At 41.4% G+C, this 23,456-nt stretch overlaps 1 protein-coding gene and 1 long non-coding RNA gene across 10 annotated transcripts in view; one reads left to right on the top strand and one right to left on the bottom strand.

Moving 5' to 3' along the window:
- The first annotated feature begins 12 nt into the window (after positions 1-12).
- Positions 13-6,273, top strand: LOC118966099. Its single transcript, XR_005053327.1, has 2 exons — positions 13-345; positions 4,695-6,273. It is a non-coding gene; the product is annotated as an uncharacterized LOC118966099 (long non-coding RNA).
- Positions 6,274-8,367: 2,094 nt separating this feature from the next.
- l1cama (L1 cell adhesion molecule, paralog a) overlaps positions 8,368-23,456 on the bottom strand; it is a 123,206-nt gene continuing 108,117 nt past the window's right edge. For 2 of the 9 annotated variants that reach the window (XM_036988735.1, XM_036988738.1), the window contains 11 exons: positions 22,428-22,543; positions 21,911-22,127; positions 21,696-21,815; positions 20,184-20,357; positions 12,942-13,055; positions 12,508-12,657; positions 11,778-11,909; positions 9,999-10,071; positions 9,829-9,840; positions 9,576-9,587; positions 8,368-9,107 (listed from right to left, as the gene is read on the bottom strand). In XM_036988735.1, the coding sequence (XP_036844630.1) occupies positions 8,849-9,107; positions 9,576-9,587; positions 9,829-9,840; positions 9,999-10,071; positions 11,778-11,909; positions 12,508-12,657; positions 12,942-13,055; positions 20,184-20,357; positions 21,696-21,815; positions 21,911-22,127; positions 22,428-22,543 (1,379 nt within the window). In that variant the 3' untranslated portion in view covers positions 8,368-8,848. The remainder of the gene's footprint in view (positions 9,108-9,575; positions 9,588-9,828; positions 9,841-9,998; positions 10,072-11,777; positions 11,910-12,507; positions 12,658-12,941; positions 13,056-20,183; positions 20,358-21,695; positions 21,816-21,910; positions 22,128-22,427; positions 22,544-23,456) is intronic. The other 7 variants (XM_036988737.1, XM_036988736.1, XM_036988740.1 and 4 more) reach the window with 7 other exon arrangements.

Raw genomic sequence — 23,456 nt, forward strand, 5'->3', positions numbered from 1 at the left:
ATTTATCAAAATGCCATAATAAACTTCAAGCGTTAATGTTTATTTCGAATGTCAGTACACTGACTGATAAAATCATTACAATGAAATTGATTTCAGACCGCAATCATTTTAGAAGGTTTAAATGCCAAAGCAACCAAATATCTGTTTTGTTTAACTTTTCAGCCAACTACAGCCCTGTTCAAAACTATAGGGAGAATGTATAAAGTTGATTTGCCGGTGGACAACCTTTCCAATGTGGCAGTGGAACGCCGACTGGCCGCCGAGGCTGCGCTCCAGGCTCGGATCTTCAAGCATTGGAGAGAAGAGAACTGGAGGAGATGGAGGGTCAATGAGAGAAGGCCTTCGGTAAGCAACAGAGGGCAAGATATAGACAGACAGTGGGGTGTATTCATGGATGCCAAGGGAAGCCAGGCTTCCCCAAAAAATTGACCAAGAAAAAAAGAAAATACAAACACATTTTCTTCAATTCACAAGAGGCTAAATGTACAGTACACGGCCAAAAGGATATGGACACCCCTCCAAGTTAATGAATTTGGCTATTTCAGCCACACCCGTTGCTGGCAGGTGAATAAAATTGAACATACAATCTCCATAGACAAATATTGTCAGTAGAATGGCCTGTACTAAAGAGCTCAGTGACTTTCAACGTGGCACTGTCATAGGATGCCACCTTTCCAACAAGTCAGTTTGTACAATTTCTGCCCTGCCAAGAGCTGCCCCAATCAACTGTAAATGCTGTTATTGTGAGTAGCAACAATGGCTCAGCTGCAAATGTTCATCGGGAGTTTCATGAAATGAGTTTCCATGGCCAAGCAGCCGCACGCAAGCCTAAGATCACCATGCACAATTCCGATCTTTGTGGAAGAACTTAACTGGCCTGCACAGAGCCTTGACCTCAACCCTATCGAACACCTTTGGGATGAATTGGAACGCCGACTGTGAGCCAGGCCCAATCGCCCAACATCAGTGGCTGAATGGAAGCAAGTCCCTGCAGCAATGTTTCAACATCTAGTGGAAAGCCTTCTCAGAAGAGTGGATGCTGTTATAGCAGCAAAGGGGGGACCAATTCCATATTAATGCCCATGATTTTGGAATGAGATGTTCGATGAGCAGGTATCCACATACTTTTGGCCATGTAGTGTATCTGACCGGAGAAAGCATCCAAGCAAACGAAATAGCGCCCCTCTGTCTCAGTATGTGTAGCCTATCTACCTGATCATGTCTGGTCAGAAAGAGTTTGACATTGTTGCCCCCGTAGCATTGAATGCAAGCAAAGCCAGAGAGCATTTGGCCTCCCTTGATCATTTAAAAATAAATAATAATAGCCAATCAGCATTGAGCTAAACTGAGTGAACTCCACTGTGAATGGTCCTGGCGCACAAACATTTTTTTAAAGGGAAGCCAGTTTGGATTGGGCTTCACACCAATCACATCACATCAAGCCAAATGTCATTATTGACAAAAAATTGTAATTGTTGCATCTCGTTGTGTTGTCCTCTGGTGGCTAGCTAGCTAGCTAAAATTGTTCCTTTCCTAAAATTGTATGGAGATGTGGTTTTACTTAATTCTCCGTACTGGCCAAAGATTATAACAGTAATTCTGATCCAACCATATATTCATACATTGTGCACCTGGCCTGAGAGGCTGGAAGTTCAACATGTAGCTAGATGTAGTAGACTAATGTTAACTAGCTGGCTAATCGTTGCCCATGAAAGGAAATTAGGCTAGTGAGTAAGCATTTTAGCCAGGTAGCCTAGGACAACAAAATTAAAAGTGTGTACTGTATCACAGAGTGAAAACAGACAGTTTTGGCAACATGAAAGAGAGGAGGATGGCATTGGAGTTTCTCTACAAGTAGGGGGAGTCAACATGTTTTTTCTACTTACACACGCGCAAACACACACCACAAAAACACACACACGCGCAAACACACACCACAAAAACACACACATACACTCTAACACACACACACACCAGCCAAGGATGCAGATCAGGAAGCCAGTCTGGTGAGACTGAGCCGTGACATTGTGAGTACTCACAGGTTTTTACATTTTTTAAATTACAAAACGAATTGAAGAAATTAAATGATGCGTACACACTCACTCAGGAGAGATAACGAGCACATTAGACGCGACAACACACACACACATACACACATTATGCGTGGGCAGAGTGAGTGTCCTTTTATCAAAGCTTTTCCCCTCGACTCATTTGCCTGACTGACTTGGTATGAATAGATTCATCCCAGTGGGAAGCATCATTATAAATGCTTATGTTCACACTGTTTTTTCATGTCAATTATGTGGTTTCTGTTAATTACCCATTATGCAGAGTAGCTTCGCTGCACTACAGACACAGACATTGTAGCAGGTAGTCTCTTGATTTAGGAGGTTCAACCAGCCTAATCTTGTGAGCTGACATTCTGTTTCACTGAAGTAAAGTATCATAGCGGGTCTGTCTGGCTACGGGGCTAATTGAGTCTATGGCTGACCCTTCCTCGAGGTAAAAATTGTTCGTAATGACAAATCTAAAGTCAGACTACACATTACCCCGAATAGTAAGGGAGAAGAGAACATGTTAACCTGGCTGGTTGAGAAAATTCCAAGACTGTGCAAAGCTGTCATCGAGAAAATTGGTGGCTGCTTTGAAGAATCTCAAATATAAAATATATTTTGATTTGTTTAGCACTTCTTTGGTTACATGATTCCATATGTGTTATTTAATAGTTTTGATGTCTTCACTATTATGTAGAAAATAGTACAAATAAAGAAAAACCCTTGAATCAGTAGGTACTCATTCAGTGGGAGAAAGTATTCACACCTACTCATTCAATGATATATATATATATATATATATATATCTACAGTTAATGTCGGAAGTTTACATACACTTAGGTTGGAGTCATTAAAACTCGTTTTTCAACCACTCCACAAATTTCTTGTTAACAAACTCTAGTTTTGGCAAGTCGTTTAGGACATCTACTTTGTGCATGACACAAGTCATTTTTCCAACAATTGTTTACAGACAGATTATTTCACTTATAATTCACTGTATCACAATTCCAGTGAGTCAGAAGTTGACACACTAAGTTGACTGTGCCTTTAAACAGCTTGGAAAATTCGCAAAAATGATGTCATGGCTTTAGAAGCTTCTGATAGGCTAATTGACATTATTTGAGTCAATTGGAGGTGTACCTGCGGATGTATTTTAAGGCCTACCTTCAAACTCAGTGCCTCATGGGAAAAGCAAGATAAATCAGCCAAAACCTCAGAAAAAATATTGTAGATCTCCACAAGTCTGGTTCGTCCTTGGGAGCAATATCCAAAAGCCTGAAGGTACAAAGCCTGAAGGTACCACGTTCATCTGCACAAACAATAGTGTGCAAGTATAAACACCATGGGACCACGCAGCCGTCATACCACTCAGGAAGGAGACGCATTCTGTCTCCTAGAGTTGAATGTACTTTGGTGTGAAAAGTGCAAATCAATCCCAGAACAACTGCAAATGACCTTGTGAATATGCTGGAGGAAAGAGGTACAAAATTATCTATATCCACAGTAAAAAGGAGTCCTATATCGACATAACCTGAAAGGTTGCTCCAAAACCACCATAAAAAAAGCCAGACTTTGGTTTTAAACTGCACATGGGGACAAAGATGGTACTTTTTGGAGAAATGTCTTCTGGTCTGATGAAACAAAAATAGAACTGTTTGGCCATAATGACCATTGCTATATTTGGAGGAGAAAGGCTTGCAAGCCGAAGAACACCATCCCAACCGTGAAGCACAGGGGTGCACAACATCATGTTGTGGGGGTGCTTTGCTGCAGGAGGGACTGGTGCACTTTAAAAAATAGATGGCTTCATGAGGATGGACCATTATGTGGATATATTGAAGCAACATCTCAAGACCTCAGTCAGGAAGTTAAAGCTTGGTCGCATATGGGTCTTCCAAATGGACAATGACCCCAAGCATACTTACAAAGTTGTGGCAAAATGGCTTAAGGACAACAAAGTCAAGGTATTGGAGTGGCCATCACAAAGCCCTGACCTCAATCCCATAGAAAATTTGTGGGCAGAACTGAAATAGTGTGTGCGAACAAGGAGGCCTACTAACCTGACTCAGTTACACCAGCTCTGTCAGGAGGAATGGGCCAAAATTCACCCAACTTATTGTGGGAAGCTTGGGGAAGGCTACCCGAAACGTTTGACCCAAATTAAACAATTTTAAGGCAATGCTACCAAATACTAATTGAGTGTATGTAAACTTCTGACCCACTGGGAATGTGATGAAAGAAATAAAAGCTGAAATGAATAAATCTCTATACTATTATTTCACATTCTTAAAATAAAGTGGTGATCCTAACTGACCTGAAGACAGGAAATTTTACTATAATTAAATGACAGTAATTGTGAAAAACTGTGTTTAAATGTATTTGGCTGAGGTGTATGTAAACTTCCGACTTCAACTGTACAGTCGTGGCCAAAGGTTTTGAGAATGACACAAATATTAATTTCCACAAAGTTTGCTGCTTCTTGTACATAGAAGTGCTCCCTTTATTTTTTTTTGCAGTGTATAAAGAGATACTGTACATGGTGAAACAATTGAAAGTCCCAGTTTTCACATAAAAAGAGGGACTGTTTTATTGTAAAAACAGTCTGTGAGAGTGTATTTCTTTCCATCTTGTCTCCACCAGTCAGCGGTACCTGGCCAAGCAGCTGTACACCAGCCGACCCACAGCCCAGAACCACCCGTTTCAGCAGCAGCTCACGCTGGGGGATCACCAGCACAGACTCACCGCACAATACGGGATCTCAGATTCAGATGATAGGCACAACACAACAATAAAATCAGGTTTATGGTATAGGCACGCGTTACATGCTTTCATGTCTTTTATCGATAAGATTTAGTCACTAGGTCAAATGTTGAAGTGTTCTGCAACTTATTCTCTCAGGAGCTGTATTTGATGTATAAAATTACTATCTAGCTGTTCTTTTATGTTTCATGTGTCGTGGTCAGTATCTAATTTGGCTTATCTTTTGAAGATAAACATGCATGTTATCGTCTTTAGACATGAATGCTATGAGTAATTTAAAGGATGACAACCCGATGATGCCTCTTTTGGTTCAGATTGTTCCAAGTTCTTTTTTATTTAATCAATCACATATTTAGTTACAAGTAGCTGATTCATAATGCAGATAGTTACATTGTCATTGGGCCCATAACATACAGTACAAGACCCCCTCCATACAGTGATCCCAACCCACTTCACTTCAGTCTCAACCAATGGCACGAGCACACTAGCCCAGTCCCAGATCGGTTTGTACTGTCTTGCCAACTCCTACGACTTTAGCATGATAACAACCATAGGAGTTTGCTATACAACCCAAACAGATCTGGGACCAGGGTGTGAATTCACTACTGTACCTTCCAGTCCCCCAAATCCATTTGACTAGTGTTGCACCCCAAACAAAGCACACAGAGGCACTCTGTCTCCCCTCAGGCAGTGAAATACATAGTGTACATAGTGTCTCTCCCCTCCCTCCATCACGAATATAAATCCATGAATGTCATGTCCTAAAATAAGCTGTTGCTGTCATTCTCCTCTATACGCAATTCTTATTCACTTTTTTTATTTGCTTTTATGTTGTAAGTATAAAAAACAGGAAAGGAAAGTAAACAGAGGGGAAAAAACAAACGCTGTCGCTAAGTCTGGCTTAGACGATCTCCTCACTGACCACGTAAGAAGCAAAGCAGAGCCAGATAGATATATAGGCAGGCAGGCTGGCAGGCAGTAGAGTGAGTATCTGTGTGTTCAGTAGTTCACTCTTTCAAAGCAAACATTTGTCCTGAAATCACACCATGATAAACACAGATGGTTAGCAGCTCTATTGGCACCCTCTCCATATAGTTCACTTTTGACCAGGGCATATGGTTATTTCTCTGAACACTAAGGGCTCTGGTCATAAGTAGTGCACTATATAGGGAGCCATTTGTGACGTAATCCATAGTTGTGATAGAATAACTGGCATATTACTTCATTTTCTCATTCCCATATGAAAATAGATTTCTGAAAAGAAATGTTTTTGTCCTGAGTGTGTCTGTAACAGCAAACTACAGGGAGCTGGGCTCACTCAAACCTCTCGTTCAGACCCACTGTCTTTCTGCCAAGCCAGAGTCAATCCCACTTTCTCTTTCCCATCTCCCTGGGGATGCACTGAACAGTAACGGTTTGGCTTGCAGTCAGACCTGGGTTCAAATAGTATTCACCCTTTCTCAAATACTTCAAGCTGTGCTTGATTGAGATTGCCTGGCACAATGGAACAAATAGAGTAGTCCCAAAGGTGCAAACCTTGGTCTCTGGCGATCCAGGCAGGCCCAATCAAACTCTTCTTTGAAATAAAAATAATCTTATTTGAACCTGGGTCTGTCTCAGAATAGACTGTAGGCTAGATTGACTGGGTGAGCAGTGAGAGCAGAGTCAGCACATTGCATATGCTCCCTGTGGTGCTTCATCACAAGCTAGCTCACTGCATCCCTCCTTGCTTCATCACAAGCTAGCTCACTGCATCCCTCCTTGCTTCATCACAAGCTAGCTCACTGCATCCCTCCCTGCCTCATCATCACACTACCTCAGCACAAAAAGTGTATGAAATGGAAACCTAGTCCCATAATTAGTGCACTACATAGGGAATAAATTGTATTTTCAAACACAGTACATAGACTCTCAACAGCTACTCACTGGACTACAAAGGGACACTTTAAAGTCAGGAAACAAAACATTGATGTACATGAGGAACATTAGCCTACTTTTTAACCTCTGCTTTCAATAGGTGGGTTTTGATTCTACTGTATATATTAAAATGACATTAGCTACTGATTAATCTTGACACCCAGAACCAAATCTCACATGCGCACTTCTACTAGTAGTGATGTAAAATGTATATTTTTAGTTTTCTTTTAGAGCGTTTGTAACATGAAATGGTGTGAAGATACATTTTTTGCCTTTTAGTTTTTTTCTGTCCTATTGAATATTTGTTTTAACCGTCATCACCTTCAAAACAAGTATTCATTCATAGGTTCGCTGTTACAAAACACAAATGAAATGTATTTTTAAGTCAACTTTAAAGTAAACTTAAAACACACATTTTTATCAAACAAACTCATCGATAAATAACAATATTTTGGGTTGTATTTACATTCAGAGCGACATTTAAAAAAAAACGTGATCTTTCTAAGTCTCGTTCTTCTCTATAGAGATACCTCTGTTCTCCTTCTTAAATGCTTGTTTCCGTCTGCTTCTTGTCATCATTCTTACCATTGTCTAATTCAAAACAAAGAGTTTTTGGCATGTAAATATTATTTCTACTCAGCCCTACAAAGAACACATTCTATACATTAGATACATAAAGCAACCAATCTACAGATATGCCTTTCAGCCCAATCTGCTGATCAGGTAAGCCTGTTTTGGATTGCCAGCGTACATTGTTCATGGCTTGAATGAAAGAAAGAAAGAATGAAAGAAAGATGGAGAGAATCTGTGTATTTTACTACCAGCTAACTGTAAATATACAGAACTACTGTGCCCTACCACACATTATAGTGTGTAATAGTGTTATGTTATGCTATACTATGACATGAAGAGGTATGGGAAAGATGACATTTATCAGCTGACAGTTTAATACACCGTAGAAAGAGACAGAATAGATACAGAAAGCTAGAGGTCTACATATAAATTACAATATCATACCAATAATGAAGTCACTCTTGTAGTGAAAAGGCGAGAGTAGAGTACAGTAGAGTAGAGAGGAGTAGATTAGAGTAGAGAAGAGAGGAGTAGATTAGAGAAGAGAGGAGTAGATTAGAGTAGAGTAGAGAGGAGTAGATTAGAGTAGAGGAGTAGAGTAGAGAAGAGAGGAGTAGATTAGAATAGAGAAGAGACTAGTAGATTAGAATAGAAAATAGTAGATTAGAAGAGAGGAGTAGAGTAGAGAAGAGAGGAGTAGATTAGAGAAGAGGAATAGAGTAGAGAGGAGTAGAGAAGAGGAGTAGATTAGAGTAGAGAGGAGTAGAGTAGAGTAGAGAGGAGTAGAGTAGATAAGAGGAGAAGAGTAGATAAGAGGAGAAGAGTAGAGTAGAGAGGAGAAGATGAGGAAAGTAGAGTAGATAAGATAGAAGTAGAGTAGATAAGAGAGAAGTAGATAAGAGAGGAGTAGAGTAGATTAGAGAGGAGTAGAGTAGATTAGAGAGGAGTAGAGTAGATTAGAGAGGAGTAGAGTAGATAAGAGAGGAGTAGATAAGAGTAGAGAGGAGTAGATAAGAGTAGAGAGGAGAAGAGGAGTATAGTAGAGTAGATAAGAGTGGAGTAGAGTAGATAAGAGAGGAGTAGAGTAGATAAGAGAGGAGTAGAGTAGATTAGAGAGGAGCAGAGTGGATAAAAGGGGAGTAGAGTAGATAAGAGAGGAGTAGAGTAGAGGAGGAGAGAGGACTAGAGTAAGGATGTAATCTGGTGCTGTGTGTTGAGGGCCACTAGGCACTGGAACTCATAATGAACATGTTGTACATATCTATAATACTGTATATGGCTAGATAGATAACATTGTAGAATAACAGATGCTTCTGAATGGTCAGTAGTATATTGATCATACAGTCAGTGATCTTATCAATGGAAAAGTCAGTCAAGTAGATAGCTAGATAGATGTGTTAGAGATAGCTAGGAGTGTGTGGGCAGTGGGCATGTTTATATTGTTGACATGTTATACTGTAGTTGACAGAGATATTTTGGTCTAACAGATAAACAGTTACTAAGGCAACGGGATTATCTAAAACGGCCACCTCTAACTAACTAGCCTAATCTAAAATGGCGGCCGAGTTGGGCAGGCCATTGGTGGTGGTGTTGGGATTGAGGGGGGAGCTGTCCTGCAGTGTGCCCGGGTCCGGGGTGGCTTCGCTGGGTCGGCTGTACTGGCTGACCAGGGAGTCTTCCATGGTCACCTCAGTAACAGCAATGCTACCGTTGTTATAGCCATCCAGGTTGTCATCACTGATACACAGTTTGCTCTCATCACACAGAGACGGCTGGCTGGCTGTCCGCTTCTCCTCGTTGTCACTACAGGATGGAGGGATAAATTGTGGGGAGAGGGGGGGGGGGGGGGTAGAGAAAGACGGATAGAGAGGTATAGAAAGAAAGAGGGAGATGAAAGGAGGTTGGTAGGTGGGAGAGTGTTACTATGTGTGGGTGGTTCACCAGTGGAGGCTGCTGAGGGGATGACGGCTCATAATAATGGAGCGAATGGAATGGCATCAAACCATGTGTTTGATGTATTTGATACCCTTCTACTGATTCCGCTCCAGCCATTACCACGAGCCCGTCCTCCCCAATTAAGGTGCCACCAACCTCCTGTGCGGTTCACATACCAATGTCAGTCATTGTATTGTATCACATAGCCATAGGAAGGGTATTGGCAAGGTATACTGGGAAAAGAAGAGGATAAATGGGAGAGCCTCTAGAAAAAACATAGACTATTTGGACTCAGTTGCAGGAAAGGCATGCAGAGTAGAGCACCTTACAGCATACCTCTCAAGAGATCTGGCAAAGCAGGGGAAAGCATTATGGGAGAGAGGAACAGTAATGAACACAGGACGCTGGGATAAAAACACACATATCTTTTCAAACAGGGAATCAAAGCGATTATGTTGACATTTAAAACATGCTAATTTGCAGGGTATTGACTTGCATTGTTTGTTTTTATTATTATTATTATTTATTTTTTTGCATTTTCATGACAGCAGCCAGGTAAACAAAGCCAAACCATGGATTGCTGTCTTACCTTGTCCAAAGACTGCTTACAAGGTAAGGAAACCAATATGTCATTTTGTAACTTGGGTAAACTATCTTTTTAACTAATATTCAACAATTATATAATCTACAGGTTTGAAGGAATATTAATACATGATCAATGCCTAATAATCAGTATATCGTTTGATTAGACAGGCCAACCTGTACTCTCCGAATGTTTCATCCTTCATAGGGCGCGCCTCAGAGTCTACCTGACCCTCCTCCTTATCTTTGACTGAGAGAGAGAGAGAGAGAGAGAGAGAGAGAGAGAGAGAGAGAGACAGAAAGAGAGAGAGACAGAAAGAGAGAGAGACAGAAAGAGAGAGAGACAGAAAGAGAGAGAGCGCGCGACAGGGAGGGAGAGAGAGAGACAGATGGAAAGAGAGAGAGAGACAGATGGAAAGAGAGAGAGAGACAGAAAGAGAGAGAGACAGAAAGAGAGAGAGACAGAGAGAGACAGAAAGAGAGAGATACAGAAAGAGAGAGACAGAAAGAGAGAGAGAGCCAGAAAGAGAGAGAGAGAGAGCCAGAAAGAGAGAGAGACAGAAATAGAGAGAGACAGAAAGAGACAGAAAGAGAGAGCGCGACAGGGAGGGAGAGAGAGAGATAATTTAATTTCGGTATCTGTTCATTAATCAGTAGAATGTCCTTTCTAAGCTAGTGGCTGGCTGAGGTTTTGGTAATGCCATAGACGCTGGCCAGTTAGTGAACTAGCAGCACAACAATATAGAGAATGTGTTTTGCTTTTTTAGAGCTGCCTGGTCTGCTACATATCATGTGATTTGTCAGAAACTCCCTGACATATAGGGTTTCTCAGAAACAATCTGGTATGGCCCAACTCGGTGGACTTGTGGTTGGAGTGTCCGCCCTGATATTGGAAGTTTTATTCCCGGCCGAGTCATACCAAAGACTGTAAAAATGGGACCTGATGCGTCTTTGCTTGGCACTCAGCATTAAGGAGATAGATTGGGGCTAAGGCCCTGTGATTGACTAGCATCCTGTCCAGGAGGTGTACTTGTACATCAAGCTGCCTCAAACTATAGAAACAGCCAAGGCTCCTGCAAGGCTACTTACTTACCATATTTTATATGTGGTTTGTTGTAACTACCTACAGGAATATATGCATTTTGTTAGAGACTATATTCTACAGTATATGTGGTGTGTTAGAAACTACATTCTACAGTATATGTGGTGTGTTAGAAACTATATTCTACAGTATATGTGGTGTGTTAGAAACTACATTCTACAGTATATGTGGTGTGTTAGAAACTACATTCTACAGTATATGTGGTGTGTTAGAAACTACATTCTACAGTATATGTGGTGTGTTAGAAACTACATTCTACAGTATATGTGGTGTGTTAGAAACTATATTCTACAGTATATGTGGTGTGTTAGAAACTACATTCTACAGTATATGTGGTGTGTTAGAAACTATATTCTACAGTATATGTGGTGTGTTAGAAACTACATTCTACAGTATATGTGGTGTGTTAGAAACTATATTCTACAGTATATGTGGTGTGTTAGAAACTATATTCTACAGTATATGTGGTGTGTTAGAAACTACATTCTACAGTATATGTGGTGTGTTAGAAACTACATTCTACAGTATATGTGGTGTGTTAGAAACTACATTCTACAGTATATGTGGTGTGTTAGAAACTATATTCTACAGTATATGTGGTGTGTTAGAAACTATATTCTACAGTATATGTGGTGTGTTAGAAACTATATTCTACAGTATATGTGGTGTGTTAGAAACTACATTCTACAGTATATGTGGTGTGTTAGAAACTATATTCTACAGTATATGTGGTGTGTTAGAAACTATATTCTACAGTATATGTGGTTTATTATAAACTACATTCTACAGTATATGTGGTGTGTTAGACCTGACGTGGTTTGTCTGGTATCTGGTGGTGTTATATTTACAACTACCTGAATACTTTCCCCCTTTGCCCCTCTTGATAAAGCAGAGGATGAGCAGCACCAGCAGCAACAGCACGATGGCGCTCACGAGCCCAATAAACCAGCCCTGAGTAGCAAAGCCTGTCTGCATATCCATCACCCCTACATAGGGAGGGAGGGAGGGAGGGAGGGAGGGAGGGAGGGAGGGAGGGAGGGAGGGAGGGAGGGAAGACAGATGGGAATGGACAGAGATCGAGTGAAAGGGAGAGAGGGTCGTAGCAAGGGATCGTAGAGAGACGTAGGGGAATGAAAGGAAGGATGAAAGGAAGAGAAGAGATTAAGAAGAGAGGGTGGGTATGGAGCGCACACGCACTGTGGCTCAGTCGATACACACACTCACACAGACATAACCTAACATACATTACACTAGGGATGTAGGAAATACAGTCCAATTCCCCAAACAAATACTACTAATGGAGCACTTCATTTGGCCTCTGAACGTCTTGCCATCTAGCCTCTTTCATGTAGGACATTTCAAAGCCAAGCACTTCCAACAATAGCAGAGTGCTGCTGCACACTGTCAGATGTAGTCAGGAGAGGCCCAAAGGAGAAGCTGTTTTGCTGTGCGTGTGTGTGTGTGTGTGTGTGTGTGTGTGTGTGTGTGTGTGTGTGTGTGTGTGTAGCCTGGGATTCCTACCAATCCCTCGGTTTCAGTCTCCCAGAATATATATATATATATATATATTACTGCCTCCGGTACCTGCTCCCTTTGTGGTGATCTCAGTCTCCCAGAAGGTGTTGTTGCTGAAGGTGAATCTGAGGCGGTACTGTGACCCCGGGGTCAGACCTTTCAGCTGGTAGAATGATGCAGACGAGTTCAGCTTCTCAGACTGCTTCCACTTCCCACCGTCTGAAGACAAAATAACCACTTTATTTGTTTAGACATAGAAATAGACAAAATATATATTTTTCCTTCTTGTTCTTACAGGCAGGGGAGTGAAGTTATATTTAAAGATTTTTATTTTAAAAACATGTCAGTCTCCTCCAGAGCGACTATGTTTAAATTTCACATTTACAGTCAGTTACATGTGTGTTTGGTGTGTTCCAGGTATACTGTTGGTCAGCTGGTAGTGTATGTTCTTGTTGAGGTACAGGACCTGCACGGCCACATGCACACACAAAGCTCATACGTACCTTGCTTGTTGAGGTACTGGACCTGGAAGCTCACACTCCTCTGTCTCTGGCCTGGCACCCAGCTCAGGTTAACAGACTTCTCTCCTACATACAAGCTGATGTTGGACGGAGGAGCTGGAATGGGTTGAGAAGGGGTTCGGGTGATTCTCATGGAACCAGTTGTAACCATGGCAGTAGCAAATTGAGTTAGAAAACCATGATGCATCTGCAACAATCAGTTATCATTCTAAAGACTAAGATGCCTAGTTTATGGTGCAGTATTTTATTTGAAATACCTTTGATATTTTTACAATAATTTTGTACAGATTTCACCCCAAATTCTCATTACCAAAATGCATCCAGATTAAATTATCTGATCATTTTATACAATTTTACCTTAGAAAAACCAAACCTAACTGAATAAAACACAAAATATTTTGCTGTTGTTTGTCCATAAATCATACAAATGGTATACTAGTTGAAGTTTACATTAAACTATAATATTTCTTACATAAAAACACAGTGTGTTTGTTTCTCATTACATAACACTTTTTCAAGTTGCTGTAAAAATTCCAATCAAAGTTTTATTCACCCATGATACATCATCTAGAGGAGTAGTCCTTGGATGAGCACAAGTTCATTTAATTTATTCACCCATGATACATCATCTAGAGGAGTAGTCCTTAGATGAGTGTAACGGATGTGAAACGGCTAGTTTAGTTAGCGGTGCGCGCTAAATAGCGTTTCAATCGGTGACGTCACTTGCTCTGAGACCTTGAAGTAGTGGTTCCCCTTGCTCTGCAAGAGCCGCGGTTTGTGTGGAGCGATGGGTAACGATGCTTCGTGGGTGACTGTTGTTGATGTGTGCAGAGGGGACGGTCTAACGTTATACTGTTACACGAGCACAAATTAATTTCATTTATTCACCCATGATACATAATCTAGAGGCGTAGTCCTTAGATGAAGTTCATTTCATTTATTCACCTATATGCCTTCAGAATGAGGATCTTATTCTCAAAACAACCCCTTTACGACACTTGACCTTCTCATTGCCGAAATTACTAAAAAGCTCAAATTGAGAAAAACTTAGAGAATTATTACCTTACCAACGTGGAGGCATGAATGGGCTTTAGTGATGTGGTCAATTGTTTGCTGACTCATAATGGCTGTCTCCTATTACCTGAAGATTGAGCGAAGGGCCTTTCATTAACAAAACACACATTTCTAATTTACGCATCATTTTTAGGTTTCTAATTTCCGCATCATTTTTCGGTCTGTTTCAGTCATGAGAACCTTAATTGATGTAATGATAATAAGCTCATTATAATGTAAAGTCAGGGGATGTGCTGGTAACTTTAATTATTCACAAGGCCCACTGCTTACACCTATTGTATAGCTTTTTTTTGTAAAACATCAGTTATTTGATTAAGTAGGGGTTGTCAAGAAATACACATTTAATTTACTTGAAGCCACAATATGGAGTTTGTGTTTCAGCAAAGAGCAACCCTGCCACTTAAAGGAGGAGATGTTGACAGGTGCACCTGTTTTAGCGCTTACCTATACTGTCGTCTGATATCCCAAGACAGTTTTGGTCCATATCCCACATATTTAAATACTTTACAGGCATATCATGTTATGTAATTTATCCTTAGGATCCCATTCAATTTTGAAATGCATCTAAAATACCTTGGAACTTGGAACCACACATATCCATGTCATTATTACACCAACATTGCCTGTAAAGGCCTTGGAGAAATTCGTTTTTTTATAGTGACTTATTTATACTTAAATCCACGTTTGAAAATACTTGCGCGTAATTACAGTCAGGTTAAAATAAATAGTGGGGGTACGCCATACCGGTAAAACGTGACAGTCAGTATATTTGGTATTTGCTGCGCACGCTGCCCTTCCGATCACAATATATAGGCCAATACACCATTATTTAATTAACATGAACAATTTGCGATTTATTTTGTAGTATACGCTTCAAATTGCGTTATGGTTTGAGAAGAACCCTACACTTTGTCAAGGCGCGGATGAGTGGCCGAGATTTATGGATTGAAACTCTTGGCCTTCCGTAGAGACGGTCGTGGACAAGGCGGAGATGTGTGGCGGAGACCGAGGTGCGCGTGGAGAACAGTGGATCCAATCAATTCAGGCTACAAGTGTAGGTCTCACAACATTCACATAATTTCATTACGCTACTGGTAGGATAAATTATGTCTGTTTCCATTCATCAAATTGCGTGTGCACAGTGCACGTGAACGAAAGTGCGCGTGTAGCCTACAGCCTTTGTTAAGTTATTGACAATCGGATGAAAACATCATAACATCATCACATTAAAAGGCATACTGTAGGCAGCGTGATGCATACTGTAGGCAGCGTGTCCATAATGCTAGGAGAAGCTAAGCTTTTCCTAAAGTAAATTGAATTAAATAGCCAAAAGTATATAGCCTAATTAGCGTATTCCTGTCTATACAGAAATCTAAAATAAAATAATTAAAAATATAATTTTAAATCGCATTGCCTATAGTTGGAAGGGCAGCGTGCGCAGCAATTACCAAATATACTGAGCAAAAATATTAATGCAATATGCAACAATTTAAAAGATTTTACTGGGTTACAGTTCATAAGGGAATCAGTCAATTGAAATAAATTAGGCCCTAATCTATGGATTTCACATGACTGGGCAGGGGTGCAGCCATGGGTGGGCTTTGGAGGGCATAGGCCCACCCACTTCGCAACCAGGCCCAGCCACTGGGGAGCCAGTGATAGAGATAGGCTTTATTACAGACATAAATACTCGTCACCCTCGCATTGTGTTGTGTGACAAAACTTCACATTTTAAAGTGGCCTTTTATTGTCCCCAGCACAAGGTGTACCTGTGTAATGATCATGCTGTTCAATCAGCTTCTTGATAAGCCACACCTGTCAGGTGGATGGATTATCTTGGCCATGGAGACATTTCTCACTAACAGGGATGTAAACAAATTTGTGAACAGAATTTTAGAGAAATAAACTTTTTGTAAGGATGGAACATTTTCTTGGATTTTTTTCTTTCAGCTCATGGAACATTGGACCAACACACATGTTGTGTTTATATTTTTGTTCAGTGTAGATGATTGTTAAGTTGCGTCTGTCAGTGAAAAGCAGAAAGACCCAGCCAGGCATATCTCAATATTTAAATATACAATCATGGAAAGCTGTTGCTGTAAAGAGTTGACAATGAAAAGACTCCAATCTGTCTTATCAACATTCTTAATATAAAGGAGCAAACACGAGCCTATCTTACATCGGCCATATCCCCGGTAAGTGTGCATATAAACTGTCTTCAAATAAAATAAAATAAAATAGTAGTTGTCACATGCACCAAATATAACCTTACAGTGAAATGCTTACTTACAAGCCCTTAACCAACAATGCAGTTTAAAGAAAATAGAGTTAAGAAAATATTTACTAAATAAAGTTATTTTTTTATATATTTTTTAAATAACACAGCAAAATGACTATAACGAGGCACTATACAGGGGATACTGGTACTGAGTCAATGTGCGGGGGTACAGGTTAGTCGAGGTCATTTGTACATGTAGGTAGGGGTAAAGTGACTATGCATAGATAATAAACAAGAGAGTAGCAGCAGTGTAAAAACAAAGGGGTGGCCAATGTAAATAGTCCGGGTGGCCATTTGATGAATTGTTCAGCAGACGTATGGCTTGGGGGATAGAAGCTGTTAAGAAGCCTCTTGGACCTAGACTTGGCACTCCGGTACCACTTGCCATGTGATAGCAGAGAGAACAGTCTATGACTTTGGTGACTGGAGTCTTTGACAATTTTTGGGGCCTTCCTCTGACACCGCCTGGTATATGCCACTTTTGTTTGTTTTTGGACAATAATTTCCTCCTACAGGTTAGATGGACGTCATATTCTATGTGTCGCCCCTTTTCATAGGACGATTATATGGATCAGACAACATCTGTTTGTCAGCGTCAGCAGAGTAGGCTACCCTGTCATTTTTGAAGTATAAAAAAATGTGCAAAGAAATTAATTCCACTTTCACCCCTCATTACAGTACTTATAATTAAGATGAGGGGTAATTTAGTCAATTTTATTAAGATCAGTGATTTCAGTATTATGCAAGTCAAATTTTGCGATTAACAGATGACAGTTTGATGATGTATTGGGTTAATGAATCTCTAGTAGAGCTCATTACAGTTCTTCAATGGAAAACTTTGCAACACTCATTACCAAAACATACATTCTCATCTACAAAACCTGTTTATTATTGTCATAAGCACCAATATTTAGAAAATATAGGATAAATAAATGTCTACTTTGGTCATTTTGGCCGAATCAGATGGTGTGTTTGTTCTTTATCCAAATATGTGTACATAAAAATAATAAGTCATTTTGGCCGAATCAGATGGTGTGTTTGTTCTTTATCCAAATATGTGTACATAAAAATAATAAGTCATTTTGACAAAAAACAAGATTCAAAAAAGATTGTGTGTTGCATTAATGAGATAAATGATAAAGTAAAAGTTTATAGTTAAATAAGAAATATATTTGTTTTCATTGTATGTTTACCTCAGGCCTTTTCATTATGTAAGCAATGTTAAAAAAATATTAGATTTGTTAATAACTTTTTGGGACTTCAAAAACTGCTGCGGTAATGAGAATTTGACATTGCTAGTTGTGGAAATTGTAGTAGAATGCATAATATTTCATCAATAAACATAACAATAATTATGAAATAGATCAATACAGATACTAATCTTAGTGATCCAAGAAGAATTATGGTGGAAAATGTTTATTTCAATTGTGTGCCATTTTCGTGAGAATCACCAAGTTAGAATCTCTTTCACCCTTTTAGTGTTAAACCACTCAATAATATTACTTATGCGCTAATACTCCACAATGTCACCACAGCATGATACATCCACCAGTAAACAATATGTTTTAATGTCGGGTTTTATGTGTATGAAACTGGGAGACACATTTCCACATTGTGTAGACAAAACCGTTGTTCTACTTCTAATCGTCCTGCAGTACTGCCTCCGTCCAGTGTGGTGCCTGGTGATAGGCTCTCAATCAGTCAACCTGTTAGTGTTAACCCTCTCGGTGTGTTCTATAAATACTCCTCCTGCAGTACTACCTCCAGTGTGGTGCCTGGTGATGGGCTCTCAATCAATAAACCTGTTAGTGTTAACCCTCTCGGTGTGTTCTATAAATACTCCTCCTGCAGTACTGCCTCCAGTGTGGTGCCTGGTGATAGGCTCTCAATCAGTCAACCTGTTAGTGTTAACCCTCTCGGTGTGTTCTATAAATACTCCTCCTGCAGTACTACCTCCAGTGTGGTGCCTGGTGATGGGCTCTCAATCAGTCAACCTGTTAGTGTTAACCCTCTCGGTGTGTTCTATAAATACTCCTCCTGCAGTACTACCTCCAGTGTGGTGCCTGGTGATGGGCTCTCAATCAATAAACCTGTTAGTGTTAACCCTCTCGATGTGTTCTATAAATACTCCTCCTGCAGTACTACCTCCAGTGTGGTGCCTGGTGATAGGCTCTCAATCAATAAACCTGTTAGTGTTAACCCTCTCGGTGTGTTCTATAAATACTCCTCCTGCAGTACTACCTCCAGTGTGGTGCCTGGTGATGGGCTCTCAATCAGTCAACCTGTTAGTGTTAACCCTCTCGATGTGTTCTATAAATACTCCTCCTGCAGTACTACCTCCAGTGTGGTGCCTGGTGATAGGCTCTCAATCAATAAACCTGTTAGTGTTAACCCTCTCGGTGTGTTCTATAAATACTCCTCCTGCAGTACTACCTCCAGTGTGGTGCCTGGTGATGGGCTCTCAATCAGTCAACCTGTTAGGGTTAACCCTCTCGGTGTGTTCTATAAATACTCCTCCTGCAGTACTACCTCCAGTGTGGTGCCTGGTGATAGGCTCTCAATCAGTCAACCTGTTAGTGTTAACCCTCTCGGTGTGTTCTATAAATACTCCTCCTGCAGTACTACCTCCAGTGTGGTGCCTGGTGATAGGCTCTCAATCAGTCAACCTGTTAGTGTTAACCCTCTCGGTGTGTTCTATAAATACTCCTCCTGCAGTACTACCTCCAGTGTGGTGCCTGGTGATGGGCTCTCAATCAATAAACCTGTTAGTGTTAACCCTCTCGGTGTGTTCTATAAATACTCCTCCTGCAGTACTACCTCCAGTGTGGTGCCTGGTGATGGGCTCTCAATCGATAAACCTGTTAGTGTTAACCCTCTCGATGTGTTCTATAAATACTCCTCCTGCAGTACTACCTCCAGTGTGGTGCCTGGTGATGGGCTCTCAATCAATAAACCTGTTAGTGTTAACCCTCTCGGTGTGTTCTATAAATACTCCTCCTGCAGTACTGCCTCCAGTGTGGTGCCTGGTGATAGGCTCTCAATCAATAAACCTGTTAGTGTTAACCCTCTCTGTGTGTTCTATAAATACTCCTCCTGCAGTACTACCTCCAGTGTGGTGCCTGGTGATAGGCTCTCAATCAGTCAACCTGTTAGTGTTAACCCTCTCGGTGTGTTCTATAATACTCCTCCTGCAGTACTACCTCCAGTGTGGTGCCTGGTGATAGGCTCTCAATCAGTCAACCTGTTAGTGTTAACCCTCTCGGTGTGTTCTATAAATACTCCTCCTGCAGTACTACCTCCAGTGTGGTGCCTGGTGATAGGCTCTCAATCAGTCAACCTGTTAGTGTTAACCCTCTCGGTGTGTTCTATAAATACTCCTCCTGCAGTACTACCTCCAGTGTGGTGCCTGGTGATAGGCTCTCAATCAATAAACCTGTTAGTGTTAACCCTCTCGATGTGTTCTATAAATACTCCTCCTGCAGTACTGCCTCCAGTGTGGTGCCTGGTGATGGGCTCTCAATCAATAAACCTGTTAGTGTTAACCCTCTCGGTGTGTTCTATAAATACTCCTCCTGCAGTACTGCCTCCAGTGTGGTGCCTGGTGATAGGCTCTCAATCAATAAACCTGTTAGTGTTAACCCTCTCGGTGTGTTCTATAAATACTCCTCCTGCAGTACTACCTCCAGTGTGGTGCCTGGTGATGGGCTCTCAATCAATAAACCTGTTAGTGTTAACCCTCTCGATGTGTTCTATAAATACTCCTCCTGCAGTACTGCCTCCAGTGTGGTGCCTGGTGATAGGCTCTCAATCAGTCAACCTGTTAGTGTAAACCCTCTCGGTGTGTTCTATAAATATTCATCCTGCAGTACTACCTCCGTCCAGTGTGGTAGCCCCCTCCCTGGTGATAGGCTCTCCGTCCCCGGCCGAGGTGCGCCCCCTCAGGTAGAAGCGGTAGCGGCTGTGAGGGTCCAACTGCTTCAGGGTCAGGTGAGTGACCTTGTGATCGTCTATCGTCTCCACCTGCATCGGGCTGTCACTCTTTACGACTACAGAGGGCAGACAGGAAGGTTAGGGTGTGTGTGTGTGTGCGTGTGTTTATTTGTGTGTGTGTGTGTGTGTGTCTGTCTATCAGTGTGGTCGTCTATGGTCTCCACATGCATCGGGCTGTCGTCACTCTTCACGACTATAGGGGCATAGAGAGGAAAGGTCGACTAGAACAGTCAATAACGTTTTTCTGTGACAGCATTTGAGGAATAGTCTATAACATTATGTAGGTTTGTCTCTGACATAGTTGAGGAATAGTCTATAACGTTATGTAGGTTTGTCTCTGGCATAGTTGAGGAATAGTCTATAACGTTATGTAGGTTTGTCTCTGACATAGTTGAGGAAGGGTCTATAACGTTATGTAGGTTTGTCTCTGGCATAGTTGAGGAATAGTCTATAACGTTATGTAGGTTTGTCTCTGACATAGTTGAGGAATAGTCTATAACGTTATGTAGGTTTGTCTCTGACATAGTTGAGGAATAGTCTATAACGTTATGTAGGTTTGTCTCTGGCATAGTTGAGGAAGGGTCTATAACGTTATGTAGGTTTGTCTCTGGCATAGTTGAGGAATAGTCTATAACGTTATGTAGGTTTGTCTCTGACATAGTTGAGGAATAGTCTATAACGTTATGTAGGTTTGTCTCTGACATAGTTGAGGAATAGTCTATAACGTTATGTAGGTTTGTCTCTGGCATAGTTGAGGAAGGGTCTATAACGTTATGTAGGTTTGTCTCTGACATAGTTGAGGAATAGTCTATAACGTTATGTAGGTTTGTCTCTGACATAGTTGAGGAATAGTCTATAACGTTATGTAGGTTTGTCTCTGGCATAGTTGAGGAAGGGTCTATAACATTATGTAGGTTTGTCTCTGACATAGTTGAGGAAGGGTCTATAACATTATGTAGGTTTGTCTCTGACATAGTTGAGGAAGGGTCTATAACATTATGTAGGTTTGTCTCTGACATAGTTGAGGAATAGTCTATAACGTTATGTAGGTTTGTCTTGATGGATTGATGGAATATGATTGATATATAATTCACTAGCCATCTCTAGAAGTGACTGGTAATACATCAACAACATGTCACTGAGAAACAACAGAGATAGATCAGTGATACCATATGATAATAAGTAGCACTGTTGTCTTTTACAAGACAGAGAAACAGACAAGATGTGTAGACTTGCTGTGACAGTCAGTTGAACACACATATTTACATTTCAGTCATTTAAAGGAGTAATTAGGATTAAGTGCCTTGCTCAAGGGCACATCACTAGATTACTAGACTACCCTCGTCTGAATAAAGATAGCCAGTTAAGGGGGAGAGGTGTAGTAAGGTAACCACTCTGGTACTGCAGCAGGTATCCTTTGAGAACCCCATTGGGTTGGGCAGGAGGTGTCCAGTGTAGGGTCATCTCTGTGCCTGCATGGCTGTCCAGGCGTAAGGACATCGGGGGGCCAGGAGCTGACAGGAACACAGGCACGCTTGATTAGAGTATCCTTCCACTGCAGTGTACACTGTCCCCCCCCCCCCCCCCCCTGCTTTTCCCTTTCTCTCACCTCCCTCGTCAGTTTCAAAGGACAGAGTCTCGGAGGGGGGGCCCTCTCCCTTGCTGTTGAACACAGTGACAGTGAGGGTGTAGTGAGAGTAGGGTCTGAGTCCCCCCAGGACTCTCTTCTCCTCTTTGGGCCCTGTCTCCACCTCAACACTGGTGTCTGGCTCTCTAGCCCTACGGCCTTGGTGGTGGCCCCTGGAGCCAAACCTCAGCAGATGGATCTGGTGAGGAGAGAGGGCAGAGGAGGAAGGTTATAAGCTGTAATAATGCTCTATGTAGCTCTATGTAGCTGTGAGGTCATGTTTATGATGTGTAATGCATGCAGCCCGGCAGGTGGATCTGGGAGGGAAGAAGTTATAAAGCTCTATGTGGCCATAATGTCATGGTTATGATGTTGATATGACACACAGAGGGGGGAAGGAGTAAAGGGGACAGGAAATTGACAGTCATTGTATCTCTCTTGTAGTAGAAGCTATTTCAGTGCCAGAGCTGGAGTTGAACATGGACATGGTGCAAGTCACCTTATATCCCAGCAGGTGTCCTCTGACAGTCTTTTCGTTCACTGGTTCCCATGTCACCCTGATGGCTGAACTGTTGAGCAGCACCATAGCCACATTCTGAGGAGCCTTCAAGGGGACTGGAGGAAGGGGGGGGGGGAGAGAGAGAGAGAGAGATGCAGAGAGGGGAGAGAATCATCATCAGCATCATAATCACTTGAGTTTACCGGTGAACCCAATAGACTAATTGGTCATCATTAGAGGGAGAATAAGAGGAGAGAATGAGAACAGCAGGAATGAGAGTGAGGGAGAGACAGAAACAGAGGGAGTGTTCAGGGGAGAGGGTTAGACACCTCTGTATATACAGTGCCTTGCGAAAGTATTCGGCCCCCTTGAACTTTGCGACCTTTTGCCACATTTCAGGCTTCAAACATAAAGATATAAAACTGTATTTTTTTGTTAAGAATCAACAACAAGTGGGACACAATCATGAAGTGGAATGACATTTATTGGATATTTCAAACTTTTTTAACAAATCAAAAACTGAAAAATTGGGCGTGCAAAATGATTCAGCCCCCTTAAGTTAATACTTTGTAGCGCCACCTTTTGCTGCGATTACAGCTGTAAGTCGCTTGGGGTATGTCTCTATCAGTTTTGCACATCGAGAGACTGACATTTTTTCTCATTCCTCCTTGCAAAACAGCACGAGCTCAGTGAGGTTGGATGGAGAGCATTTGTGAACAGCAGTTTTCAGTTCTTTCCACAGATTCTCGATTGGATTCAGGTCTGGACTTTGACTTGGCCATTCTAACACCTGGATATGTTTATTTTTGAACCATTCCATTGTAGATTTTGCTTTATGTTTTGGATCATTGTCTTGTTGGAAGACAAATCTCCGTCCCAGTCTCAGGTCTTTTGCAGACTCCACCATTCTTCCAGAATGGTCCTGTATTTGGCTCCATCCATCTTCCCATCAATTTTAACCATCTTCCCTGTCCCTGCTGAAGAAAAGCAGGCCCAAACCATGATGCTGCCACCACCATGTTTGACAGT

This window comes from Oncorhynchus mykiss, chromosome 9 (assembly GCF_013265735.2).
Source record: "Oncorhynchus mykiss isolate Arlee chromosome 9, USDA_OmykA_1.1, whole genome shotgun sequence".
Taxonomy (NCBI): Eukaryota; Metazoa; Chordata; class Actinopteri; order Salmoniformes; family Salmonidae; genus Oncorhynchus; species Oncorhynchus mykiss.